Source organism: Nylanderia fulva, unplaced genomic scaffold (genome assembly GCF_048542155.1).
Source record: "Nylanderia fulva isolate GAGA-0341 unplaced genomic scaffold, ASM4854215v1 Scaffold4, whole genome shotgun sequence".
In the NCBI taxonomy this organism is placed as follows: domain Eukaryota; kingdom Metazoa; phylum Arthropoda; class Insecta; order Hymenoptera; family Formicidae; genus Nylanderia; species Nylanderia fulva.
The window spans coordinates 4,620,977-4,645,548 of NW_028190476.1; the positions used below are offsets into that span (position 1 = coordinate 4,620,977).

Genomic DNA, 24,572 nt, shown 5'->3' on the forward strand with positions numbered 1-24,572 from the left:
AGCTGTTCACTTTTGGCGGTTTCACTCGCGAGCGAGAGGAAATGTCAAGCAACGAAAGAGCGAGAGATCAGCGTTCAGTTCTTCGTGATTGCTCGATCGAGTAGGGTCGGTCGTGTTCGCGTTTAACTCTGACGTTCGTGTATATTCTGAAAAAAGTCATACATTACCGGATATCGCGACGTCGTGTCCACTGTGTCCTTTCAAGAGAGAGCGAAATAAGGAGTTTTTTTTTCATCGAAAAGGGAAATCGAGAAATAAGAATGATTCAGCGAATTCCTCATTGAATAGATCGTTTCATCGAATCGGCTATCAGGTGAGAATACCGGCGAAAGGAATTTATATAAGGTACTTCTCCTCTACCGAGAATTCCTGTCCTTTTCGCGCGATGTATTTATTTTATTAATCTTCGAGATCTTTGATAGCGCGATACAAATGACTTTGATTGCCTAAATAACTTTTTGATGTCTTTAGATCGCATGACATTTTATATGACGTTTAGTTTTTTTTATTTTAAAAGCGATATTTATTGTAAGAAAATTTGAACTTTCTAATCCCACGTAATGACGTAATTGAAAAAAGGAATGTCATTTTACGCGCGTCATATATTATATATATTTGAAAACTTTGAATTATTTTGAATTATTTTTCAATCCTATAGGTATTGTATTAAATTTAAAAAATCAATATAATAACGTATTTTATTCATTTAATTTATAATTTGGCCTTTGTATATAATAAAATAGATTTTAATGTCAAATTATTTAGAAGCACATATATATAGTACATTTTTTTAAAATCAAATAATCCTTTTTGAAAAATAGAAAGAAAATTATATTATTAAATTCTGTCTACATTATAAGATATAATTATGTTATATATTTTGTTATATTTGAAGTTTCTTCTATATATGCTCCATTATTTGACACATATACAACAGAGCATATTAAAATAATCAAATATAATTTTATAAAATAATTAATTAATACATTTTATTATAACGTTGGCATTCTGTTTATAAAAGTTTTACGTTTTGAGTATTTTGATTTTACGCTATAATCTATTTCTGTGAAGCCTGCTCAAGATTCACACAATATAAGATACATATAATGATTTATGTACATAGCATCATAAGACTGTTTATTGAGAAAATATATCTCCGTTGATATATGTGAATGTGATTGATCTATTGACAAAGGAATTCCAATGACTGAACTGATTGTTATTTATGACTATTAAATATCTATGATTACAAATCATTTATATATAAGTAGGATATACAATATTTACATGAGTAAGATATCTTATCGATTATCTTTAATCTTAATCCGATTTAATTCAGATTATTAATTTCTTTTTAAACAATTATCACATAGTAATAAATGTTTTAAAAAATAATTCAATCATTAAATTTAGAAATCATTGATTTAAGACTGTATGTAAATAAGGTAACAAATAATAAATACGAATTAGTAAAATATATAATTGAATTACTATTATATTAGTGACTTATTAGAGATGTACGAATTATTCGAATTCGAATCGAATCAAATCGAATCTGGCAATATTCGATTCGATTCGACTTCGAATCGACGTAGTTCGAAATCGAAAGATTCGTTAACGTCGAATCACTGCAATTCAAATTCGAACTAAAGAACCGCGTAAGAAGACTTAAAACCTGTTTATTAATTTTATCGTTTAATTCTATACGCGTTGATTCGATTCGAATTCGAAATATGGGTGATTCGATTCGATTCAATTCGGCGATATTTTTGTCGATTCGATTCGAGTTGTTTTTTTGCAAATTCGATTCGATTCGATTCGAATTAGAAAATCTTGATTCGCACATCTCTATTACTTATCATCGAACAATTTTGTTCGAAAGAGAAAATTAATTTGTAGCCTTCAAACATTACAAATTTACTATTTTCAATATATTTTTAAATAAACAATTCTATTATTTCATAAGGAAAATATAGACATATAATAAAACGAAGTAACGAACAGGCCGATTTTGGAATAAATATACATCAAATATTAATTTATAGCTTTTAAATATTCAGATTTACTATTTTTGATATATCTCCAAATAAATAATTCTGCTATCTCATAACGAGAAAATATAATAAAACGATCTTTAGATGTGTATCAAACATTAATTTTTCAAACATTGAGATTTACCATTTTTGATATATTTTCAAATAAACAATTCTATTATCTCATATCGAAAAAATATAATGAAACGAATTCTAGGTGAGTATCAAACATTGAGATTTACTATTTTTGATATATTTTTGAATAAACAATTCTATTTTATTTTATAAGGAAAAAATATAATAAAACAAATTCTAAGTGTATATCAAATATTGAGATTTACTTTTTGCGATATATTTTCAAATAAACAATTTTATTACCTCATAAGAAAAAAATATAATAAAACGAGGTATAAGAAACGGAAGCGTGCCGATTTCGGATGTTCTAAATAAGTGTACGTACGTACATAATAACTGCCATACACGGGGAGTAACACACTTGAGAATTACATCACGATTACACGTTCTCGGCTGACATGATTCTAAATTTCTCACACGAGCCTATTATTTCAATCGCGCCGCGCTCTCGTAGTCGGCACGCTCGATTCTCTTGCAGTTGCAGCGAATTGTCGTGGATGAGATTCCCCGGTTATACTCGCGCTCCTTCTGCCTTCCAGCACAATTCAAAGCTCACAAAAGGGAAACCATGGGAATCCCGCCTAATTATATTATTCATTAATTAACTGGGATCGGACAAAAAAGCGCGCTGTCTTAACGATGTGAACGACGAATTATCACGAATTTATTCCCGAACTCTTGCAATGGTGCAAGAATCTCCGAAACAAAAAAAAAGATACGCGTTTCTCGGCGTTATTTTTTTTTCTTCCTTTGGGAAACTCGCGTTTACCTTTGCGCGCCGCGTCAAGTAGCCATAGGAAAGTAGTAAAGTGAAACGAATAACACACCTGTGCAGTTGTTTGGTTTCACGGACACGATTTGGTTAACGGACTTCAAATTATACGGTTCTCCGTTGAAGAGATGGAAATATCCCGAGTTGCGAGGAATATTGTTTGTTACGCGACACACATATGCTTTTATACGCGATTTTTACGACATTATTTTTTTTCATCAAACCTATATAGATATGTAGTAATGACATACTTTAATTAATTGAGAGGTATACACGCGAAATTTTTTTTCACTTTAATTAACATGTGATTCGAGTCCATCTGCGTCCGCATTTTTTCTTATCATTTAATACGGTCATAAAATTATGTCGTTATGTCAAATGTCATATGCATCGATATATAAGCGTCAACTTAAAGTTCTATTTACAGAACTTTGAGAAATTCACTTGACATTTTAAGTCTGATTATTTTTTTCTAATAAAAAATATAGAATAAAATTATTAAAATTATTTTAAATTTAATATACAATTTTTTCAATCGAAAAAGACTTCGATATTCTCGTTGAGGAAAAGTTGATTGTAAAATTGATCGCAGAACACGTTCGTAAATTTATATCACCTGCATATCGCATATACATATATATATATAAACACAGCTTTTATCTAAATATATATGTATATGTATGACCGATTTATTCTCCATAAACGTTCTCTCTTTCGCATCGATTTTTCGTCGACGAATTTATTAATAGCAATTGTATTCTCGCGGATACTCGCGCATATTTCACGAGCGCATTTTTATCGCGGGAAGAGCGGTATGAGCACGTTTACGGGACAGACTTGTTTGCAACCAGGAAATGGATTTCGACAGCGTTTTTAACGACGTCTCGTAAACCAAGACGTCGATAAACACGCTGCTCTCGGCGCGCAGCGTGTTACGAGAAGTTACACCACAAAATTTTATACGTCACATACGCACACATACGAATTTCAAAGCGATACGAATACGGTGACATTCGGTAATGAAAAGATATATAAACGGTACTTTTTTTACAATCATTACCGCGAGATACCACCCATTCAAGGTAGACGCGTGCGAGAAACAGAGGGGTTTAAAGAGAGCTCAATTTTTTTATTTTAAGAAATCAATTTTTTTTTATTTTAATTCCAATTTTTATTTTTTATCTCATTTTTTATATTTTATTTTAATTCCAATTTTTATTTTTTATTTTATTTTTTATTTTGATTCCCGGTATCTCTTATCAGATGTGTTGAAATTTACTTCGACAATCTACGCTTCAATCTTTCTCTCTCTTTCTTTATTGAAACATTGATTAATTTATATGACGCCATTTCGCCGATTGACTTAATCTGCGAGTCATTCATTCCGCAACTTTATAACGCAATGTCTTTTCTTCGATACGCTCTGCAAGGAGATTCGTTGTTTAGATAAATTCCTGTTTTTTTTTGCGCTCATAAAACGGACCGGTTGGTATTACGATCGGAATATTAATGATAGAGACTAATTATATTTTCTTTATACTGGTTAAGCGCCGCGTAAACAGCACAGAATTGAATTTGATATCGCACGCTCCATAAAACGAGGAAGACTTTACGAAGCGAAAGTACAATGAGATGTTCATTGAAAAAGATGTAATTTAATAGCGTTTCATCACGGATGACCGATCACTTTCTAGCCGCTTAGCGCAGAAAGTATTTTACACGGCGAACCTTTTTCTCCTCTCTCGCTCTCTTAAGACGTTCTCTTCTCATCTTAAAAATTTCGACTTTCGAATCGGAGAATCATAGAAAGCGCGGTTTACTCCAAATTTTATATACATAAAGTATTATTTTAATAATTTTATGTATATAATTATATTAGAATATAAATTATAATTATATTACAATTAAATATATTATTAAAAAAATTATTTTATATGAATTTGCATATTTATTAAGACATTTAGGATGTGATTATTTTCCTCGTATGACGTATTACACGGTATATTACGTAGTTTTTTCTCAGGGTGGGAAATACCGAACGGGTCGCATAAATCCCCTCCGGGGCGTAAAATGTTACACATGCTAACGTGAAACGATGTTAATTATCTGGAACGCAAAACAGGTATCGGCGCGCACTCGTTACGATCGAAACTTTCACTTCGCGCGCTACTTGAACGATATTATCTTCTCTCTCTCTTCTTTTTTTTTCTTAAATGCACGTAAGCAACCATAGAATGAGCGTGCAATACAATAAGTTGCGTATACTTTTTTTTCCGCTGTGCTAGAATGCACATTCCGATAATTTTTCATATCTGAAAGCAGATGAGGACAAACGAGTCTTTTTCAGTTTTATTTTTTACATAATAATTTTCGTACATAATAGATATCATAAAATAATTCTATAGCGAGAAGCACGATTTTGTAAGCTAATTATGAGATTGCTAGTTGAATTTTTTATTAGGAAGAAACGTAAAAAAAAATAAAATAAAATCTCACGTGAATTAATTATTGCTATTCGATACAAATTATTTTATCCTCTCGTATTTTTTGTTAATAAGCAAGTTAATTTTTAAATTATGAGATTCTTGAGACATTTATTAAGTCTTTTAATTTATTATTTCTCGCTCCTAAAATTTAAATATCTTGGAATCTTTTGAATATATTATGTGTGTGTATATATATATAAATATTATTAATATATTATGTATAAATTTCATACATAATATAATTAATATATTAATATATTACTAATTAAATAATATTATGTATAATATTACTTAATTAGTATTTAGAGTTCTCGATTTCTCTCTGTAATACGAGTCATAAATTATTCAATATGGACTTGAAATAATTTTTTTGTCACCAATCCAGTCAAACGTCGTATGCAAATACTCCATACGAAACTTACCGGCAATGTACACAAAGTGGAATGAATTCTCGATATAAAAATGTCATTTAACTCGGCACGAAACCGGACTAGTTTTCTATCGCTCGATTCGATCTCGATCCAAAGTGCGGTCACGGTAGAACGCACGCGGATACTCGCGCGAGTCTCGTGTATCCCCCGATGCTTCATCCATGGTTTTGCTCCGTGCATGCATGTACGACATTCCTCCATACGCTCTGATAGTGATCCGAGGCGACGGACAGTTCAACCTCGAAGCGGAGAAGGCCACCGCTGACGAACACGCGTGACTTTCCTGCGCGATTTTCGCGTGTGACGTCATAGATATCAGTCGCGCAGTTATTATGCAATTCGAGGCGCTGATAACCCGGACCGAATTCACCGTCGCGACTTACTTCGTATGCATTATCGTCTTTTACGCGAAATAATTAATTGTACGAAACGTGTCCGGAATCATCGGACGCGTTACAATTTCCATCTGTCAATTTGTTACAAAGAAGATGAAGTAGTAATATTTGCTTTTATATATGATTTTTTTTCTTTATAAGACACGAATTTTCTAAAATAATATATATAAATATTTTTTGAAATATATTTTATATATATTATTATACGTATGTAATAAATGTAATATTATATTATATAATATAAATATATACCATAATATACGTATACAGAGAGAATTTTCTCTTTAGAATTTACTCTGAAAATCATGGTAATCGTGGGACAATATGGTATTAGAAAAATTGAATAAGAGTTTCAAAAAATTTCAAAAAAAATATGAATATCTCCCACAATAATATATAAAATATGTTCGATTAATTTTACTATATGTATATAGTTTTATGTACATTAATATTTTGTATTGTGGTAAATATTAATCAAAGAAACTCATAAAATATTCTTCCAATACCATATTGTCCCGCACGATTACCATGATTTTCATGGTAAATTCTAAGAGGAAATTCTTTTTGTGTATAATAAATATAATAATATATAATATTTTAGTGAGATAGAGATGCAGAAAATGACGATGATTATCGCAAAATGCAAATATGCTTATATACTTAGGATATTATCTTGAGCTAAACTCTATGTGTACATATTTCGCGTACATATATGCACATGCATATCATATACGTGGTCCACGGTGGGGCTTAACCCGGTAACGGACGAGCTTTCATGATCTCGTCGCGTGCGACCTCAATCGCTATCAGCGCGTACGGACCATCCCGATGTCCGTCGTCTACGGACATTCGTCCCGAATTCGATTCAGTGTCAGCGACATCGGAAAATCTCATTGAGTATTCCACATTGGGGCAATAAACGCGCGTCCGCAATTCGTGAATACGAATGAAACGCGGATGAACGAGTCTTATCTGTCAACGATCAGCTGACGCTATTCGATAGATAGAAAAAAACCGATATACATAAAAAAGTGGGTTAATTAAATAAAATATGCAGGATGACCCAAAATTACCAAATACCCTGTTAATGAGGAGAGTCTAAAGATTATTTCCAGACGATTTTAGCTCAGCAAAAATGTCAAGGGAGGTCATCAATTTTTACGTGTTCTCAATTTTTGCCATCGTGTATTTTTGTAACTATTCAGTTAATTTCAGCTACACGGAGATAATTTTCTCTTAGAATTTACCATGAAAAACATGATAATTGTGAAACAATATGAAAGAATTTTATAAAAAAAATTTCTCTGATTAATATTTACAATAAAAATTTGAACAAAAAAATATTAATATCCATAATAAGATATAAAATATATGTTCGATTAACTTTACTTTAATATATGTATACATAATAATATTTTTTATTATGGTAAATATTAATCGGAGAAACTCTTATAAAATTCTTTTAATATTATATATTATTTCACAATTACCATGATTTTCATGGTAAATTCTAAGAGAAAATTCTCTCCGTGTAGCTGAAATTAACTGAAGAATGTAGTTTTGTTAACATTTTATTTCCACAAGGCTTAGTTGCGAAACACCCATTATTTTAATCGCTTATAACTCGAAAATTATTGATGCCTCGCCATTTTTGCCAAGGAAAAATCGTTTCCAAGTAACCTTAAGAATCTCCCCATTAACAAGGTGTCGAACGCGTTTGAAAAGAATCACGCGATAGGAATTCGAGGGAAAATTCGCTGAAAAATGTTCCTGCAGCTTGCACCAAGATGTATGAAGGGTCTCGATCCTTCTTGAATATCTCTCATAAAATGGTTCGAGATGCAACTCGCGCTACATCTCCAGATGTGCAGGGAAGACCAAGGACGAAAGGATCGTCCGACACGCAGGAAGGGAAGCGATTAGAAGAAGGAGCGGTTAAACCGGAAAGTCGAGCGCGACTGAAGGGGCTCGCTCTCAAGCAAAACTGCTATTCTCACATTGTGGATCGTGACAAGATAGGATTCTATGAGTGGCCCCGCGAGAGCATAATTGTCCACGCACGTATCCCACTTCCGGTTCTCCTGCGGCAAAAGCTATTGGGAATATTACCATGCAGGGATGATGATACCATATCTGATCCGCATCTTCTGTCTTTCTCTTTCTCTCTCTATCTATCTCTCTACGTATGTGTGTGTGTATATGTGCATGTGTGCATGTTGGGAAATAATACAATCGGTACTTGACACAGTATCAGGTTTCGCGTTTAAGCGAGATTTAGTGTTATCGCGAATGCGATCGGGTTAACCGCAACCCTTCGCTTGACCCTACTGAATCTCAACGTGGAACCTGAAGAGAATAGCGACGATACCAAAACCGATGTATCATTCTATTTTTAGGCTCTAATTCCTAGATGGAAGCGGAAAATAAAGATTTATATTTATTAGAAATCACACATCTTATCAGAGATTATATAATACAATTAATAAACGGTGTCAAACTTTTTTTTTCAAGCAAACGAAGAGAATTAAAAATTGAGAAAAGAATGTCTAAAATTGAAATTAGATGTAATTTAATTAATGGGATCAAAAAAGAAAAAGAAAAAGTTTCGAGAGAAATTTGAAAGCATATGTATAGAATAATCTATATAATACTATATATACAGTTAATATTATATATTATGTATATGCGGGCTTTTCTCTACCTTTTGAAAAAAGTTCTCACCATTTGCCACAGGAATCTATAGAATTACAGAGATAATGATTCTGAAGCCAAAATATATAGAATTTCGTGGAAATTTTCCTGAATAATTATTATATATACGAAAATTTCGCTAGTCAGATCTCATATGTCAGATTTCTCTCCGAGAAGAGAGAGAAAGAGAGCGGGTTGTCTTTGTCCCTTTCTCTTTCTCCTTCCGTCCCGATGGGTTCCCTCGGAGGAATGGCGCGAAGAGGAAGGGTTAACCAGTAATCGACCTTGGAGCCCCGTCCTTTACGCGTACGCGTGTGTATCTTATTTTATATGCACGCGTGTACGTATGTACATGTACACGCGTGTCTAGCAATACATATATCCGCACCTTAACTCCGAATGCACGTGAATGTACGCGTACGTTCACCAGGTCCGATAGCTCCAACACGTACATACATTATATCTATATACACATAGACACAAGCGAGCGCAATGCCGAGGGCGTAGTTACACGGCTATTCCAGCGAGGAATGCTCGGCATGTCGCTCTCGTCAAATGGCCAGAAAATAAAAGGACTACCTCGCCCGCGGCCTTGATAGAGGAACGCTCCTCTAGCGGGCTCTTTCTCTCTTTGGTCCGATTATCCGCGAGTTTACCATACAAAAGTCATCTTGGAAAATTAACTGTGTCGATGATTATAGAAGCGGTCCGTGGAGAGTCGCAAATATTTATATTTATATAGATATGAGAAACGCGAGATTTGTATCGCGTGTATGGATATGTATATGTATATATATGCCTTCTTGTCTCGTGTATCGTGATATATATATAGGATATGGTAAAGTGATCTGGTAATATTTCAAGCTAATCTTTTCTCTTTTATACACACGTGTGTAATAAGAAAATGATTTTACCTCGCGCGCGTGCCAACATGTTGAATATTTCCTTCCATTTCGCGTAAAATTGAATCAACTGAAATCAGCTGATATCTGATGTTATTACGTTTTCTGCATCGCTCAACTAAAATATTTTTTTTAAGAGAAATCGTGCAGTTTCTTAGAAAGAAAAAATATTCATACATAAAAGTAAATAAAAGATCTACATAAAATATAACGTTTTCTGGCATAAAAAAAGAGTTCCAATTTAGATATATATTTTTAATAATAAAATGCATCATTTGCAGTAAAGTAAATTGATAAAATTTCAAGCTAATCTTTTATTCTCTTATATACAGACGTGTGTAATAAGAAAATGATTTTACTTCTTTACTCGCGTACGTGCCAACATATTGCATATTTCCTTCCATTTCGCATAAAATGAAATCAGCTGATATCTGTCATTACGTTTTCTGCGTTCCTCACTCATTAAAATATTGTGTTTAAGAAAAATCGTGCAGTCTCTTTTAAAGAAAAACATTCATACATAAAAATAAATATTTCAAATATATTTTCTAAAATCATTAAAAAGGATATCTTTTTTTTTAATTATTAAAAGGCAAGAATTTATTTTCATGTCAAACTTGGATGTACATAAAATGTGACATCAAAAAAAGAGAGAGAATCCTAATTCAGATATATATTTTCAATAATAAAATGCATCGTCTGCAATTCACGAAGTGACATTTAGCTTTTATTTCGCTATAAAGCGCCATTAAAGAATCCTCGTCGTAAAATTCACGATATGGTCGGTCAAACTGAGCCATCAAAGTAACGGTTATGCCGAACCGATTCTCCAACATTTTTTATCGCTTTGTCCGATTCTTTAAATTACGGGTTTTAGGCTTCTGCGCACACGCTTCTTGATGCATTATTCAGACTCGAGAGTCTCGAGAGACCTCGTTCACTAAATTCTATCGCTGAACACTCTGTAAACATTATATCGTATAATTTTTTGTACTAATCTTGCATGTCAGAAAAATTGATAAAAAAGGCAAGGATGACGTCTTCGTAGAGACGAAAACTAAATAGAATGAAAAACGTCAAATTACATTTGCAAACAGATAAGCGAAGAAGAACGTACGTACATACAAAAGATAAGGAACGAATCTCAAGATAGCAAACCTACGTCATGGGAAGATTTTTTATACTGTTTTAATTATACTAATAAGACGTTCTCTCGTTCAACATCGTATTTTTCGAGTATTAAAACTGAACAAATAATTCTTACGTGAGAAAAACTCGTATCTTTTTAGAAACAAATTTTGCAGAAAAACGATGAAAAGAAAATAAATATAATACGAAATTGCTTCGAAAGAGGAAACGCAACTGAAAGGAAGTGGCATTGCATGAATGACATTGAATTATCATGTGCGAAAATGCATCCACATTTCGAGAAGTCTCACGAATAATTTGCATCGCGGTAATCGTGGCGGTAACGCATGCAGATCCAGAATCCCCCAGGTACGCGATAACAATACCTAGGAAGCGGGAGCGAGTTACGACTCAGTAGCCACGCAGCGCAGAATGTTTTACGAGCATCCGGGGCACGTCACGCTTTATACATACGCGTCACACTTTACCTCAAATTGCATTCAGCGACATGTGTGCACATATGTGTGTGTATGTGTCGATTCCTCTATTGAACAACAAATCTCTGTCCGATATGAATTGTTTTCAAGACGATTCCTTCATTCTTATATAAATGATAACTGACATTTGATTAACTTTTTCCGTTCTCTTACTAATTCTAATCTTAAATCTATTCTATAGTTTATTTGAAAGATTTATAGTTTATTAGAATTTAAAAGATGATAACTTTACATTATAAAAAAATTAATAAAATAAAGTTCTTTTTGTAAAACGTTTAAAAAAATGTTTATATAATGGAGAAATTATTAATATCTTATTTTATTCTTCTCTAGCTTCTCTGAATAATCTTTGATTATCGTGCAAGATAAATCGTGCCAAGTAAAAAAATTACACCTTCTAAAAAATTATAATTTAAATTATGACGGATTATTTCTGTATGTAAGTATAATACTTTTTTATATTCTTTAATAAAATATTGTATCTCTTCAATCATATTCTGACAAAGAGACGTACGCTGTTGAAAGGAATTTTCTCTCTCATCAATCTATGATGTAACACTATTGTGAAAGAAGATGAACAGAGATTAATTCGATTCTCTCGAAGATGAAGCATTTTTTTACTTATTTTTTTATAGAATCAATTTTTTTCTCGGAATTACCAATAATGAACTCGTATATTCGATATTTACGCGACCAGACAGTGCTTTTGCTTGTAAAACAGTAATTGAACGAAGACTCACCTGCCGTCTGGATATAATTTTGCGCGCGTATGTTACCACTTTACACCTTCGTGCGCGTAATGGCGCAATTACTATAAAAGTACGAGTTTTAAGGTGAAACGCGGTCGCCGCAGGCATTTTTTGTTTTTTGCCGTTTATTGCGAGACAATATTTTGCAACTGAATTACTTGTAATGAGAAAGGAAACGTTCGCCACGAGCTGTGAATGCAACTCGGATTCAAATGGTGCAGTTCTTTCATTATTTCTAATGAAAGACACAACAATATCTGTTATGTTGTTGAATAAAAGATATATAACAAATAAATTATCAGGAAATATTAAAATCACAATAATATACGACTAAAATAGAATATTATTAAGAATATTTAATGCTACTAGAAAAATCCTAAATGAGAAATATAGCATTAATCAAAATATAATAAGAATATAAATAATTTGTAATATTAAATCTCTGATTTTACAGATTTCATTATTAAATATTAGATTTTTTTACACAGAGAGAATTTTTTTATAAAATTTATCCTGAAAATCATGGAAATCGTGGGACAATATGGTATTGGAAGAATTTTATAAAAATTTTTCTGATTAATATTTACCACAATAAAATATAAAATATGTTCGATTAATTTTACTATGTACATGGTGAAATTTATCATATTAATACATATTAATATTTTTTATTGTGGTAAATATTAATCAGAGAAACTCATAAAACTCTTCCAATATTGCCTCACGATTACCATGATTTTCAGGGTAAATTCTACTTGTAAGAGAAAATTCTAACCGTGTATAAATTTTGTGTAGAGGAAATTTATGTGAAAAAAGCTATAATTAGATTCGTCAAAATTAGAAATAAAAGTACGTGCAATTTCGTACTATTCAATCGCGCATTGGTTTATTTTCTGACCGATAATTCCTGGTTTAAGCTCGTACCGGTGAAATCGACATATATAGCTCGCGGAGAATCTCGTGTGCAGAGTCGCGTGCATTAACGGCGTGTCTGGTGCATTCGCAAAAATATCTCGTGACACGCGAGTCACAGATTTCTTACAAGCACGAAGCACAGTGAATCGTGCAATTAACCATGTGAACGAAAGCATTCGTCTCATAAGATTTAAAGAGAAATATAGCTTTTCCGCTAAACGCAGAGGAAGGTGATGATCCCTCGCTGTAATTATGTTGCATTATAATATCAAGAGCACGAACAAAATTTTTTTATTAATTCGCAAAAATTGTAAAAAGAATTTTTAGAACAATTTTTAAATTTGTCATACAAGACACTAATTTATATTGCGCTATATAGCGTAAAAATAAAAAAAATTATATAATATTTAAATTTAAATTTTATTATACAATATTACATTTTATTATATATCAAATATTTAAATTATTATATGAAATCTAAATTATTATATATATATATATATATATATATATATATGTATAATATATAATAATTATTACTGTAAAAATTATTATTTTAAATTAAAATTATGGTATTAAATTTAAATTTATATTAAGCTGATACGTTTGTAATAATGGACCGTTGGAATCGCCTTAATATTATACCGCACGACGATAACAGCTGCGTCTCACCGCACTGCGAAGATTTACAATCCGGAGGCTAGACTCGCAACGGAGTAAAATCTCGAGCTGCCAGCGCGGCTACGACCGCGGTCAGGTACGGATCGGCAGCCCACGAAAGTGGAACGATAAATCTATGCCGGGATAACTGGACGTTTAGCTCCCACATTCCATCCGAGTCTTTAACAGCCGCGAATTTTCCGCGATATTTATCGCGCAACGCGCAGCGGAGGAGAAACGCTTTGAGCTTCAAGCTGAGAGGTGCACTTCGCGGTCAAGTAGAATTAAAAAATCCTGTCGTTCAACGCAGCGTGAAATAACACAGATTGCATTAAATTGACTCCCTCTCGTGAATGAATTTTATTGTTTTCATGAAAATTTACATATTTTTGCAGAAAAGTTTATTAAAATATTAAGATGATCGAAAATATAATTTTAATACTCAATTTTTCATCTTTTTCTATTAATAACAACATTCGTTTTCACGATGCATTTCTCACCTTGAATTTAATATAAGTATATACATATGAGAGATAGGTCCAAATTTAAAAATTAAAAAAATTTAGATGTTCTATAAAATGCGGAAATTTCCTTTGTATGTATTACATAAAAATAAACGATAATAAATAACAGTACTTCGAAACTTTCTAATAAAACTACCGTTTAGAAGTAATCTGATCGTATTGCATTCTTAATTGCGAACTTAATTAGCGTCTGGCTGCTAGTGCGTGGGTTTAATCCACGAAAAGTGAAAATAAGAAGAGGCGTAGCCTCTGGAGATGAGCTAAGAAGGCGACGGCATACATATTTTGCATCGGAGAAAGTCGTACGTTTATACCTCCCTTCTCCTGATTTTTTTTCTTCCTTCACCTTCTCGTTGCTGTCCTCGTAATCAGCCATTATGCAGATACGTATAATCATTACCGCGCATTAACATCTTGCATAACGCATTGCATTTAATTAAATGTACGGGTCTATCGTTCGAAGTCGTGTGAAGTAAAAAGATTATTCCGTTTAATACAATTCTTTCTTCATTTTTCTTTGTAATTACAATGAGGAAATATAAATTTGAATTTATTGTATTTAAATATATATTTTATATAATTATAATATTACTTTAATTGTGTATGTGCATTTGTAATTACATATTATATTATAATGTCCTTATAAATATTGATATGATTACATTAACGTAATTGTTGTCATAATTAAAATATGTTATTCAATTTTTCATATAATTTTTTGCAATGAAAATTGGAAATATATTTTTTCCAATATACCTATCTTGATTATAAATCTATTATTATGTTACTATAATAATAAAGATAAATATATATAACCTTTATCGATAATATTTATCTAGTATTTGCTTCAAGTTTGAGCCATATTATTTCGCAAAATTTTGCGTAACAGCAATATTCTTGCATATTTAGTTGCTGACGTTGCAGCTGACATTTTCTTGAATGCTATATGATAGCAATGAATCGCTAGCAGTCCATGTTGTGCGCCGATATGGTATATTACGCGAAACGGAAGTGAAGAGAGTTGGAGAATATATAGGATGTTTAGAATCGCATACTGATACGCTCTATTTTAATGTTTGAAAATAAAGGATAATTTTACGCTTGGAAGCGCTTCTAAACTATTAGTCTACCCTTCAACGAAACACTTACAACACTACTAGACTGAAAATCTTATTTTATAAGTCTTAGTTACCAACAATATAGGTATGTCAAAATTAAAAATCTTTCCTGTGTCTTATACACTGAAAAATTTGTTAACTTGACTAAATCTTTCAACTAAATTATTATTTTGTTAATTAAACACATATATTAGTATTTGAGTCAAATATACATTTCGTTAGATTTAATATATTTAATTTAAATATTTTTATATATTTAATTAATAAAATAATATTTATTTGAAAGGTTTAGTCAAGTTAAACAATTTTTTTCAGTGTAGAGAGGTATATAAAAAAATTAGATAAATGTTTTACATGACTGCATTTGTGTTATTATTATCAATATATAGTCTTGTTTCTATAATAATGTTTTTACTTATAAAACCAATATAATTTTCTTGAATTAATTAAATATATACACACAATATTCTCTATATCTTTATAACTATGATTATATATTCTATCCATTATTTAAATTGAAATATTGTGGATTCTATAATAAGCGGGTCAGATAAACGGTTTTGCCTTTCGCGAATATTTCGTTTACAGAATGTTTTTGCTGGAGAAAAAAGATAAATTACCTTTTGTGCTACTTGCAACCTTATTTTTTATCGATGCCAGCAAGATAATGAGATAATATTACGTAAAAAAAGTACCGCTTTTTAACATCGATCGAACTTGTAATGGAGTATAATTATTTCAATATTAATTGCGTGATACAATAATTGCTTTTATTATGACAAAATGATGTCCGGTGATCGATGCAATTAATATTAAAATAATTATGATCAATTACACACAAGATTCTAATTAATTTTAAAAAGCGGTACTGTTTTTACGGAACTATATAAACTGCAACATTTATTATAAGATGTATCCGCGTAAAAATCTTTAACAGATTTGTGACAGACCTTTTAAGAATTTCTTGGATATATACGCGACGGGGTGGAATGCATTCGGTATTTCCGGTCGCTGATATTTTTTCTACAAGGTAGAAAGATCCATAAAATCGAAGAAAAATTGCGCGAATACCGTTTTCGTAAAATCTCGAAAAAATATTCCCCGACGTTCTCGTATTACAGGAATAAAAAATATATTATTACAAATGTAATGAAGACGCAAATCAAACGAAATATATAATTGACTCTTGTTTTATCTCATTTGATTAAATATTGCATATATATCTTTTTCCTCATCGCTATACATGCATGAGTAGAGAAGATAGTAGATGACTGTAAATGTCTTCGAGTTAACGCATGCGTATATCAGTGCCATCGGTACGAAAAGTTGTAAGCTAGACGACGTAGATGATGATGCGGCGGCCTCCTTGTCATGAAAGTACCGTTGTGATGAGCGATGGGTGATGCTGTATATTCCGTACCACCTCGTTCGAACGCACAAATGTAAATCTGGCAAGGTCCTACATTGACCATCGTATACTCAGTAAATAAAGTAATAAGTGTAAATCCCGTTTCGGAACAGAAAAAAAGACTACCGCAAAGTGTTTTCGTTAATACACTAGTTCGAACGAAAGCGGCATGTGTTAAAATTAAGGAGCATTTTTTGTGGCAAAATATTCCTCTTTATGTAAAATGAATTCTAAAGAGGAGAATAAAATGTGTGAACATATATACGTGCATACTGAACGAAATTGTTAACTTGACTAAATTTTTCAATTAAATTACCTACTATTTTGTTAATTGAATATATATTAGTATTTAAGTCGCAAAGACATATTTTGTTAGATTTAATATTAATATTATATTTAATTTAAATTATTTTTATATGTTCAATTAATAATTATTATTTAGTTGAAAGATGTGTAAACTTATATCTTTTATTAAACAATTGTCTCGAATGTATCTATCGATACCTTAAATTAAATTGAATTAAATTAAATTAATTTTATTAATTGGTTTCCTGATTTATTTCGCAGTCGAAGTTTTCTCAGCAAAAATCTCGTGAAAGATTTCAATTTTTCGGACAAACTTTCAATTTTCCTTCAGATTTCTATTAGAATGGAATTACAAGCGAAGAATGTGGATTTCTTATGTATTAAATTTATTTCGTTCGCGCATTTTTTCACGTTCGCTTGTGCTTCATTATGATCATCACGCGCAGTTTTCTCTACCGCGTTATTAGATCGTATCATAAAAAAGCAATAGCGAAGTGAAAAGAAATAGTTTTAACCTGATTTCAACCGGTGATTGTCACCATTGACATTCAGTTAAAATTCATTCGTTTCCCAAGATCTATTGTTTCACTTTTACACAATTCCACTCTCTTAATCGAGTAGTTACTTCATTTAAGATCTTTTGACACAGCAATATATTTTTTAATTGCAAAAATACCAGAATAATAAATATGCACCCAGGGAAAGAGAGAAAGAAAATATCCCACAATTCACGACTTTACTTTTACAACAATAGATTCTCTGACGAATTCGACAGAAGATTCCTTTAATAGGGAAGAATTTCGAATTAAAGTTTAATTATATAAATATGGTGTAAATTGTTGATTGTTTGCGACGAACGCGCCAAAGAAAATTACTTATTGGCACGTTGCCGAGAGATATTGTCGAATGCTTTCACGTACGGAAACTTCACGCAATGACTATCAATGATCACGCAATGACTTTCCAATTTCTTGCAGATATGCGTTGGTTTCGTGGCCACGCCGAGGCACCGAGACTCTTACGTCTAAGTCCCTTAAGAGCCGATGAAGATGTCAATGAAGAAGTGTCCTATCATTTTCGCGCGAGGTCTCGATGCAGAGGTAAGAATTATTTCAGACGAAGCATTTAATCTTTTATAAAAAAATATCTTTAGAAATAAATAAATTAAATCTTTCTTGCGTTAATCATATATTTTATTTTTAATTACATATTTTTTTCTCGCATTTCTTGCGTTTTATATACAGACGTGTGCAAATTATTAGACTCAAATATATTTTTGTATTGATATTATTTCACAATTATATTTTTGCGTTTTTGAATAATTACATTTATTTAAGTTTTATTTTTTTTTTAAATTGAAGATTCTTTTATAATTTTTTTATATTGTCCTACGATTACCTTGATCTTTAGGATAAATTCTAAGAAAAAATTCTCTCTGTGTAATTCAATTAAAATTCAAACTAAATCATTGTCCATAGTGTACATTATTCAGATTTGTACAAAACTAACACAATATATAAACTAATTAATATCAATATGATACAAACATGAACCGCTTGCTGCATCAGTATGAGATTTTATCAATAATAAAGATGTTTCCGAATAATTTGTAGGTCAAAAAATAATAAAGAAATTTTTAATCTTTTGAAAAATAAAACTAAAATAAATGTCCATTAAAAAACGCACAAATGTGAAATAATCTGAACATAAAAATATGTTCGACTCTAATAATTTGCACCACCGTCTGTATATGTATGTATGTAGAACGCAATCTTTTGTTTTTGTTCTCGTTACCAAGAATGAGACTAATTTTTGCGAAAATCATATCATCTCGCGTGTCGCGAATATATGCGTTGCGTGTCGTTCCATCGTATGTAGCGTGCAAAGTAATATTTGAGAAAAAGAGAAAGGGAGGAAGGGAGAGAGAGGGATGCTAGATTCCATTCTTAATGCAAGGATTACGATTCAGCATTCCGTCCGAGTCCCGAGTGACTGGTTGAAAAGCGAGAATAGGAGCAAATTGACACCGCCGGCCTACGCGAATACACGTTAATATAAAGGATCATTGTCGAGGACGCAATTTGTAGCTTTATGCGTGATTGTATAAGCGTTTCCCATAAGACTGTAAATGCAATTGACGGCTACGGCAATGACAACCTGCGACAATATGAATCGCTTCGCTTCTAATTATACATTAGTAATTGCTAATTGTTGATATATATATATAGTTAGCGCGATCGAGATGGAACGATATATTTATTTCACATTTAACCGCATAACTGTTTCGCATCAGGAAGTAGGTTGCCTCTAAGAATTTTTGACGCGAGAAAACGTAGCCGCGGTTTTTGACGTCAGACATGATTTAAAGAACGACGAAGCATTACTCAAACGTCCGATCTATTTTTGATTGTATCCGGTTTACGCATTCCAGACGATAATATACGCATGAAATGCAGATTCACGCACATTCTTTCTCTCTCTCTCATACACACACACACACACATCTACAACTGTTTCGCATTCTTCAGTTTTTAAAATTGCAAATATACGCGCAGAGAATTTTTTTAGAATTTATTCTGAAAATCATGGTAATTATTAAACAATATAGTACTGGAAAAATTTTATAAAAGTTTCTCTGATTTGATATTTACTATAGTAAAAAATATTAATATGTACATAGTAAAATTAATCGAGTATATTTTATATTTGATAAAATTCTTCGAATATTGTCCCACGATAATAATGATTTTCAGGGTAAATTCTAAGAGAAAATTCTCTCTGTAAAGATGAATAAATTTATATTTATAGCGAAAATTGTTCTTATTTATTGAGAATAAACAAGAATGATTTAAATGCATCGCAATGCGCACGATGACGGACGCTAATTTAAAATGAGCAAATCTCGCATACTCATCTTGAAGATTGAAAATGGTACATCTAGTCGAGATAGCGGTATTACTTGGCTGCATTATCTCGATTGCTGTCGATCGCCTCGTCTCGTAAAGTTACAACTCGTAGTACTACGGGGATTAAATTGATATCAGTGTAGCTTTCGACGCATTTTGTAATGACATGCGAAGCCCATGTTCTCACATATCTTTTTTTTATTATTATTTGCATTTTTTTAACAAGGCCGATTTCCTCATAAATGCGCAAGACTACAGTCAGCATTTTCGTATCAGCAATATAATCGCAATATTAATACAAAATATGTTTGTTGTTTATTTTATTTAAAAAACTCTATTTTAAAGAAACACTAGACTTAAAACCCCATTTTTTAAATATTAAAAAATTTTTTTTGCAGCCAGAAAAAGTGATTTATACAATTATTTTGATTGATAAAAAGTATGTCCTTAAAGTTGTATAATTCGATTTTCAATTATATCCGACAAACGCGATGAAAGTTTCCGCATGCAATTTAATATAAAGTAATATAAATATTTTTATTTCCCGTGTCTATATTTATTGCTTCATGTCATTAGTAATGTTTTTATCTGAATATATTGTAAGTTAAGTAAATTATTCATGAGGACATCCTGTTTTACGCATATCCTGTGCCTGTGCAAGACCTCATTAGGACCTCAATATGACGTCATACTTGACGGAACTCGCAGATCGGTCGGCATCGTCACGAGTCGCACTGAAAACCAAGATCACTTTCGATTCAGAAGTCGCGGAGTTCGGATTTCACTTTTAGACAGATCGGCAGAAATGAGAATTTACAATCTACTATATCGTATGTCATTCATTCAAAATCTCGTACGGTGTTTCATTTAATAGACTATAAATACGAACATAAAAAATATTTCATTAATAAAAAAATATTAATATAATAAATATAATGAATTAATAAATAAAAAATATAAAATATATTTTTTAGGGAGACAATATAATGAGATAAAAATGTGCTCCAAATAGTTTAACAATTATTTCATCACGAAGAGAGACTAAATATCAAAAGACAGAAATATTTTTAACTATCGCATCCGAAATGTTTATTGACATCTCCTTACCTTAATTATCTTATGTCGCAGACATGTCGCCGGTGCGATGGGCTCGCAGAAAATCCTCGAGTTCCGAGTCCGAGAGGAACTGTTACAATGTACAGACCTCTCAAGTGACAACCGAGCGGGCCTCCAATAAAAAGGACAAGAAGAGAATCCAGGAGGAACGGCGGCGAGTGTGCGAGAAGCGAAACCCTCTGTTGGACCGTGTGAAGAGCACCAGGCTGAGCTTCTTCAAGGACCGCGACTCCGACGAGGACGAGAACGACGACGGCGAGGACGACGAGGAAGCGAGACGAGTCCAGTTCCGTTCCATGTGCGAGCTGAGGCATCGCGGTCTGACGAGGAACGAGTTGCGGCGCTCGGTCTGCGAGTCCGACCTGAAGGACAGCGCGGTGGAAGAGGAGAAGACGAGCCAGGCAAAGAGGAGGAGACGCGCCAAGTCGCAGAGCAGGTTACCGTACAAGAAGCAGGAGGAACAACGGTTCTCCTTTCTCGGCTTTCGCACCTCGACGCCCCGGAAGCAGCCCGAGTGGCCGCGAGAGACGGAACCGATCCGGGAAGATGCGATGCCGCACGATTATCGATGGGGAAGAACCAATCGGGATTTCCTCGACGCGAATCGTAGCGCAGCCGTTGATCGCGCGACGGTCGACGCCAAGGAAGAGATACCCAGACACGCCAATGAGACCGTCTTCAAGAAGGGTGCGACATTTGACAGCGTTACTCCGTCCAGTTGTTTGGCAGCGAAATTTCGCGCGATGCAGGATAGATATCTAAAGAGCTCGACGAACAAGTTGATCGCCAAGATTTATAAGAAGGATTGCAAGGACAGGGAAAGACGGAGGCTACGTAGTTTCTCTTACGGCACGCTGCCGGGTCTCGAGGAGCTACGGACGAATCCGCTCTACGAGGATCAGGATCAGGACGATAATGACTCGGGGATTCTGGACAACGATTCCGCCACCAGTTCCCTCTTGGACGACAGATGTAGCAGCGGTGCTTCGGGAGCTCTGAACAACAGCAGCCATAACGACTCTTGTCTGGGATCGCCGCCTCGACTTCCGCCCAGAAGACTCTTTTCGTCTGCTGTGGACGTCGACAGGACCGCGCGGTTGTTCGCCAGTTTGGATACGTACGACAGGACTAAGGATGCCTCCGAGACGGGTCTTATCGAGGAGTACTCGAGCGTTTGCCAAGCCGCGAACGACACGTTGATAGATCAAGCCACTCGAGTCTCCGCGGAGAATAATAGTACGGATCGGGAAAGAGATGAGAGAAACGCGGATGAGGATTCTAAACGGAAAAAGCGCACTCCCGGTTTGCAGGTTGTAAGAAGCAGAGCTTATACAGCAGAGACGATAGTCGTGAAGCTCCTCAAGGAGACGTCCGATCAGTGCCTGGGTATTTTCATCGCGAAAACCGTCGAGTCCAATCCGGGTTATCTGGTAGCTCACGTGGTGCCGAACGGACTGGCTGATAAAGAGGGCACTCTGAAGATCGGCGATGAAATTCTAATCGTCAACGGAAAGAGACTGCGCGGTCTGACTATGGCGGAGGCGAGAAAGATCCTGGGTAACGGTAGCGGCCCCGGTGACGTCGATATTGTCATCTCGAGATTATCGGGGGTCGATCAGCAAGCGAAAAGGCTGACGGAAAGCAGCGTGGATTATGAAAACGTCAGCATGGAGGATGGCCACGGAGTGATCGTTGAGAGCTCGCCCAGCTCGCACTTCAGGAAACATCAGACCAGGTGTCATCGAGACAGGAAGGACGAGTCGAACAGATCGATCTCGTCTGAGAAATTTGCTACGAATGTAGACAGCACGTTCACGCAGAGTATCTCCAAATTCTGCACCCTCCCGAGAAGACCGCGGAATACCGTGTCCACGTTTCTTACGGTGCTTTTCGAGAAAGGAACCGGGAAAAAGTCTCTGGGCTTCACTATAGTTGGCGGAAGAGACAGTCCGAAAGGAAACATCGGTATATATTTTTCGTACTAAATATTATATATTTTTTCAATTTCTTACACGTCTTTCTACATATTTCCTGCAATCTTATATTCTTCAATTTGTACAGGTATCTTCATAAAGTCGGTACTACCTAGTGGTCAAGCTGCCGAAGATGGCCGTTTGCGCGCAGGAGACGAGATTTTGGCTGTGAATGGCCAGGTCTGTCACGACTTGACGCATCGCGAAGCCGTACAACTCTTCCGCAATATTAAAAGTGGACCGGTTGCCTTGCACCTGTGTAGACGCGTGAAAAATCGTGAATCGCAGTAAGTTCTCCGATATTTAATTTAAGATTTAATAAACTAAATAAATTCATATATAATTTATTAATATTTTATTTATATTTATATTATGTTTTATATATTAATTTTATATAATTAATTTAATAAAAATAAAACTTAAAAATTAATTAAAATTAAAAATAAATTAATAAAAGTTACTATATTTAGTAATTAATTAATTTGAGCAAAAAATTGATTTCAATTAATATATTAATTGCTTTTAAAAACGTGCAAGTTAACTTTCAAGCAATATTTAATATATTGATATTTATTACAAAGAATAATATTTATATAGAAGAAAATAAACTGAACGAAATCTGTTTTCATGTCATCGCTTCTATATCATTTTTTATTTTTGTACTTTAGAATGCCGAAAGCCAAGTCGTGTGCAGATCTTTTGATGATAGACACGTAATGGAGACGTATGATATGATGTTTCATCGATGGCTCGCTAAATCATCGTTGAAAGAGAGACAGGCAATATTGAAAGTAAAATGTAAAATACAAATCATGTATATATTGTAAATTTTCAGAATTCGCTAGAAATAAAACAATTATTTAATTAAGATTAATCTGGATGCGGTACCTTTTTTTCAACGGTACCATCTAAGTATATCCTCTCTTTATTGTCCTCTATAAGATTAAAAAGATGCGTATAATAGATTCTACGTATTGCGTTGTTACATTATTCGTATAAAATCTTATGTTAAAAATGTGGTATAATAATGTATAGTTATAACAATACCGCACTATATTATATAATAATAATAAAAATAATATTAATAATACTATTAATGATAAAACATTAATCTATTAGGCAGTCGCGCGGAATAAATTATATGAAAGAGAGAGAACACGTCGTAAGAGAGTCATAGATTTCTTTTGATAGACTAGAATCCTAAAACGCCGTTTTCTCCTATGGACGATATAATAGATTTTAAATCTAAATCTAAAGAGCACTTCCGGTGGGCAGCTTCCTTTCCATCGATTCTTTTTTAATACGGCGCACTTTTCAACGTATTCCTAGGATATCTGCAATGATCATTATTGTATCTTTCTTTAATTATTTTGTTCCTTACATTTTAATTACGCACGATAAAATTTTTTCGCACGATATTCTTATTA

General features: G+C 33.3%; 2 protein-coding genes across 3 annotated transcripts in view; one reads left to right on the forward strand and one right to left on the reverse strand.

Annotated features, from left to right (window-relative positions):
• Positions 1–92: 92 nt before the first annotated feature.
• Positions 93–24,019, forward strand: LOC114936216 (uncharacterized). Of its 2 annotated transcripts, none has more exons than XM_029309332.2 (5): positions 93–313; positions 18,128–18,250; positions 21,185–23,137; positions 23,234–23,432; positions 23,814–24,019. In XM_029309332.2, exons 2-5 carry the CDS (start codon positions 18,130–18,132, stop codon positions 23,860–23,862), a joined length of 2,322 nt encoding a protein of 773 aa, XP_029165165.2. In that variant the 5' UTR covers positions 93–313; positions 18,128–18,129; the 3' UTR covers positions 23,863–24,019. The 2 variants fall into 2 exon arrangements, with proteins under 2 accessions (XP_029165165.2, XP_029165164.2); XM_029309331.2 differs by lacking the exon at positions 93–313 and adding an exon at positions 16,763–16,878.
• The window catches only part of LOC114936215 (uncharacterized), a 41,603-nt gene continuing 40,980 nt past the window's right edge, over positions 23,950–24,572 (reverse strand). The window contains exon 7 of the mRNA XM_085485878.1: positions 23,950–24,479. Coding sequence (XP_085342004.1) covers positions 24,443–24,479 — 37 coding nt within the window. The 3' untranslated portion in view covers positions 23,950–24,442. The remainder of the gene's footprint in view (positions 24,480–24,572) is intronic.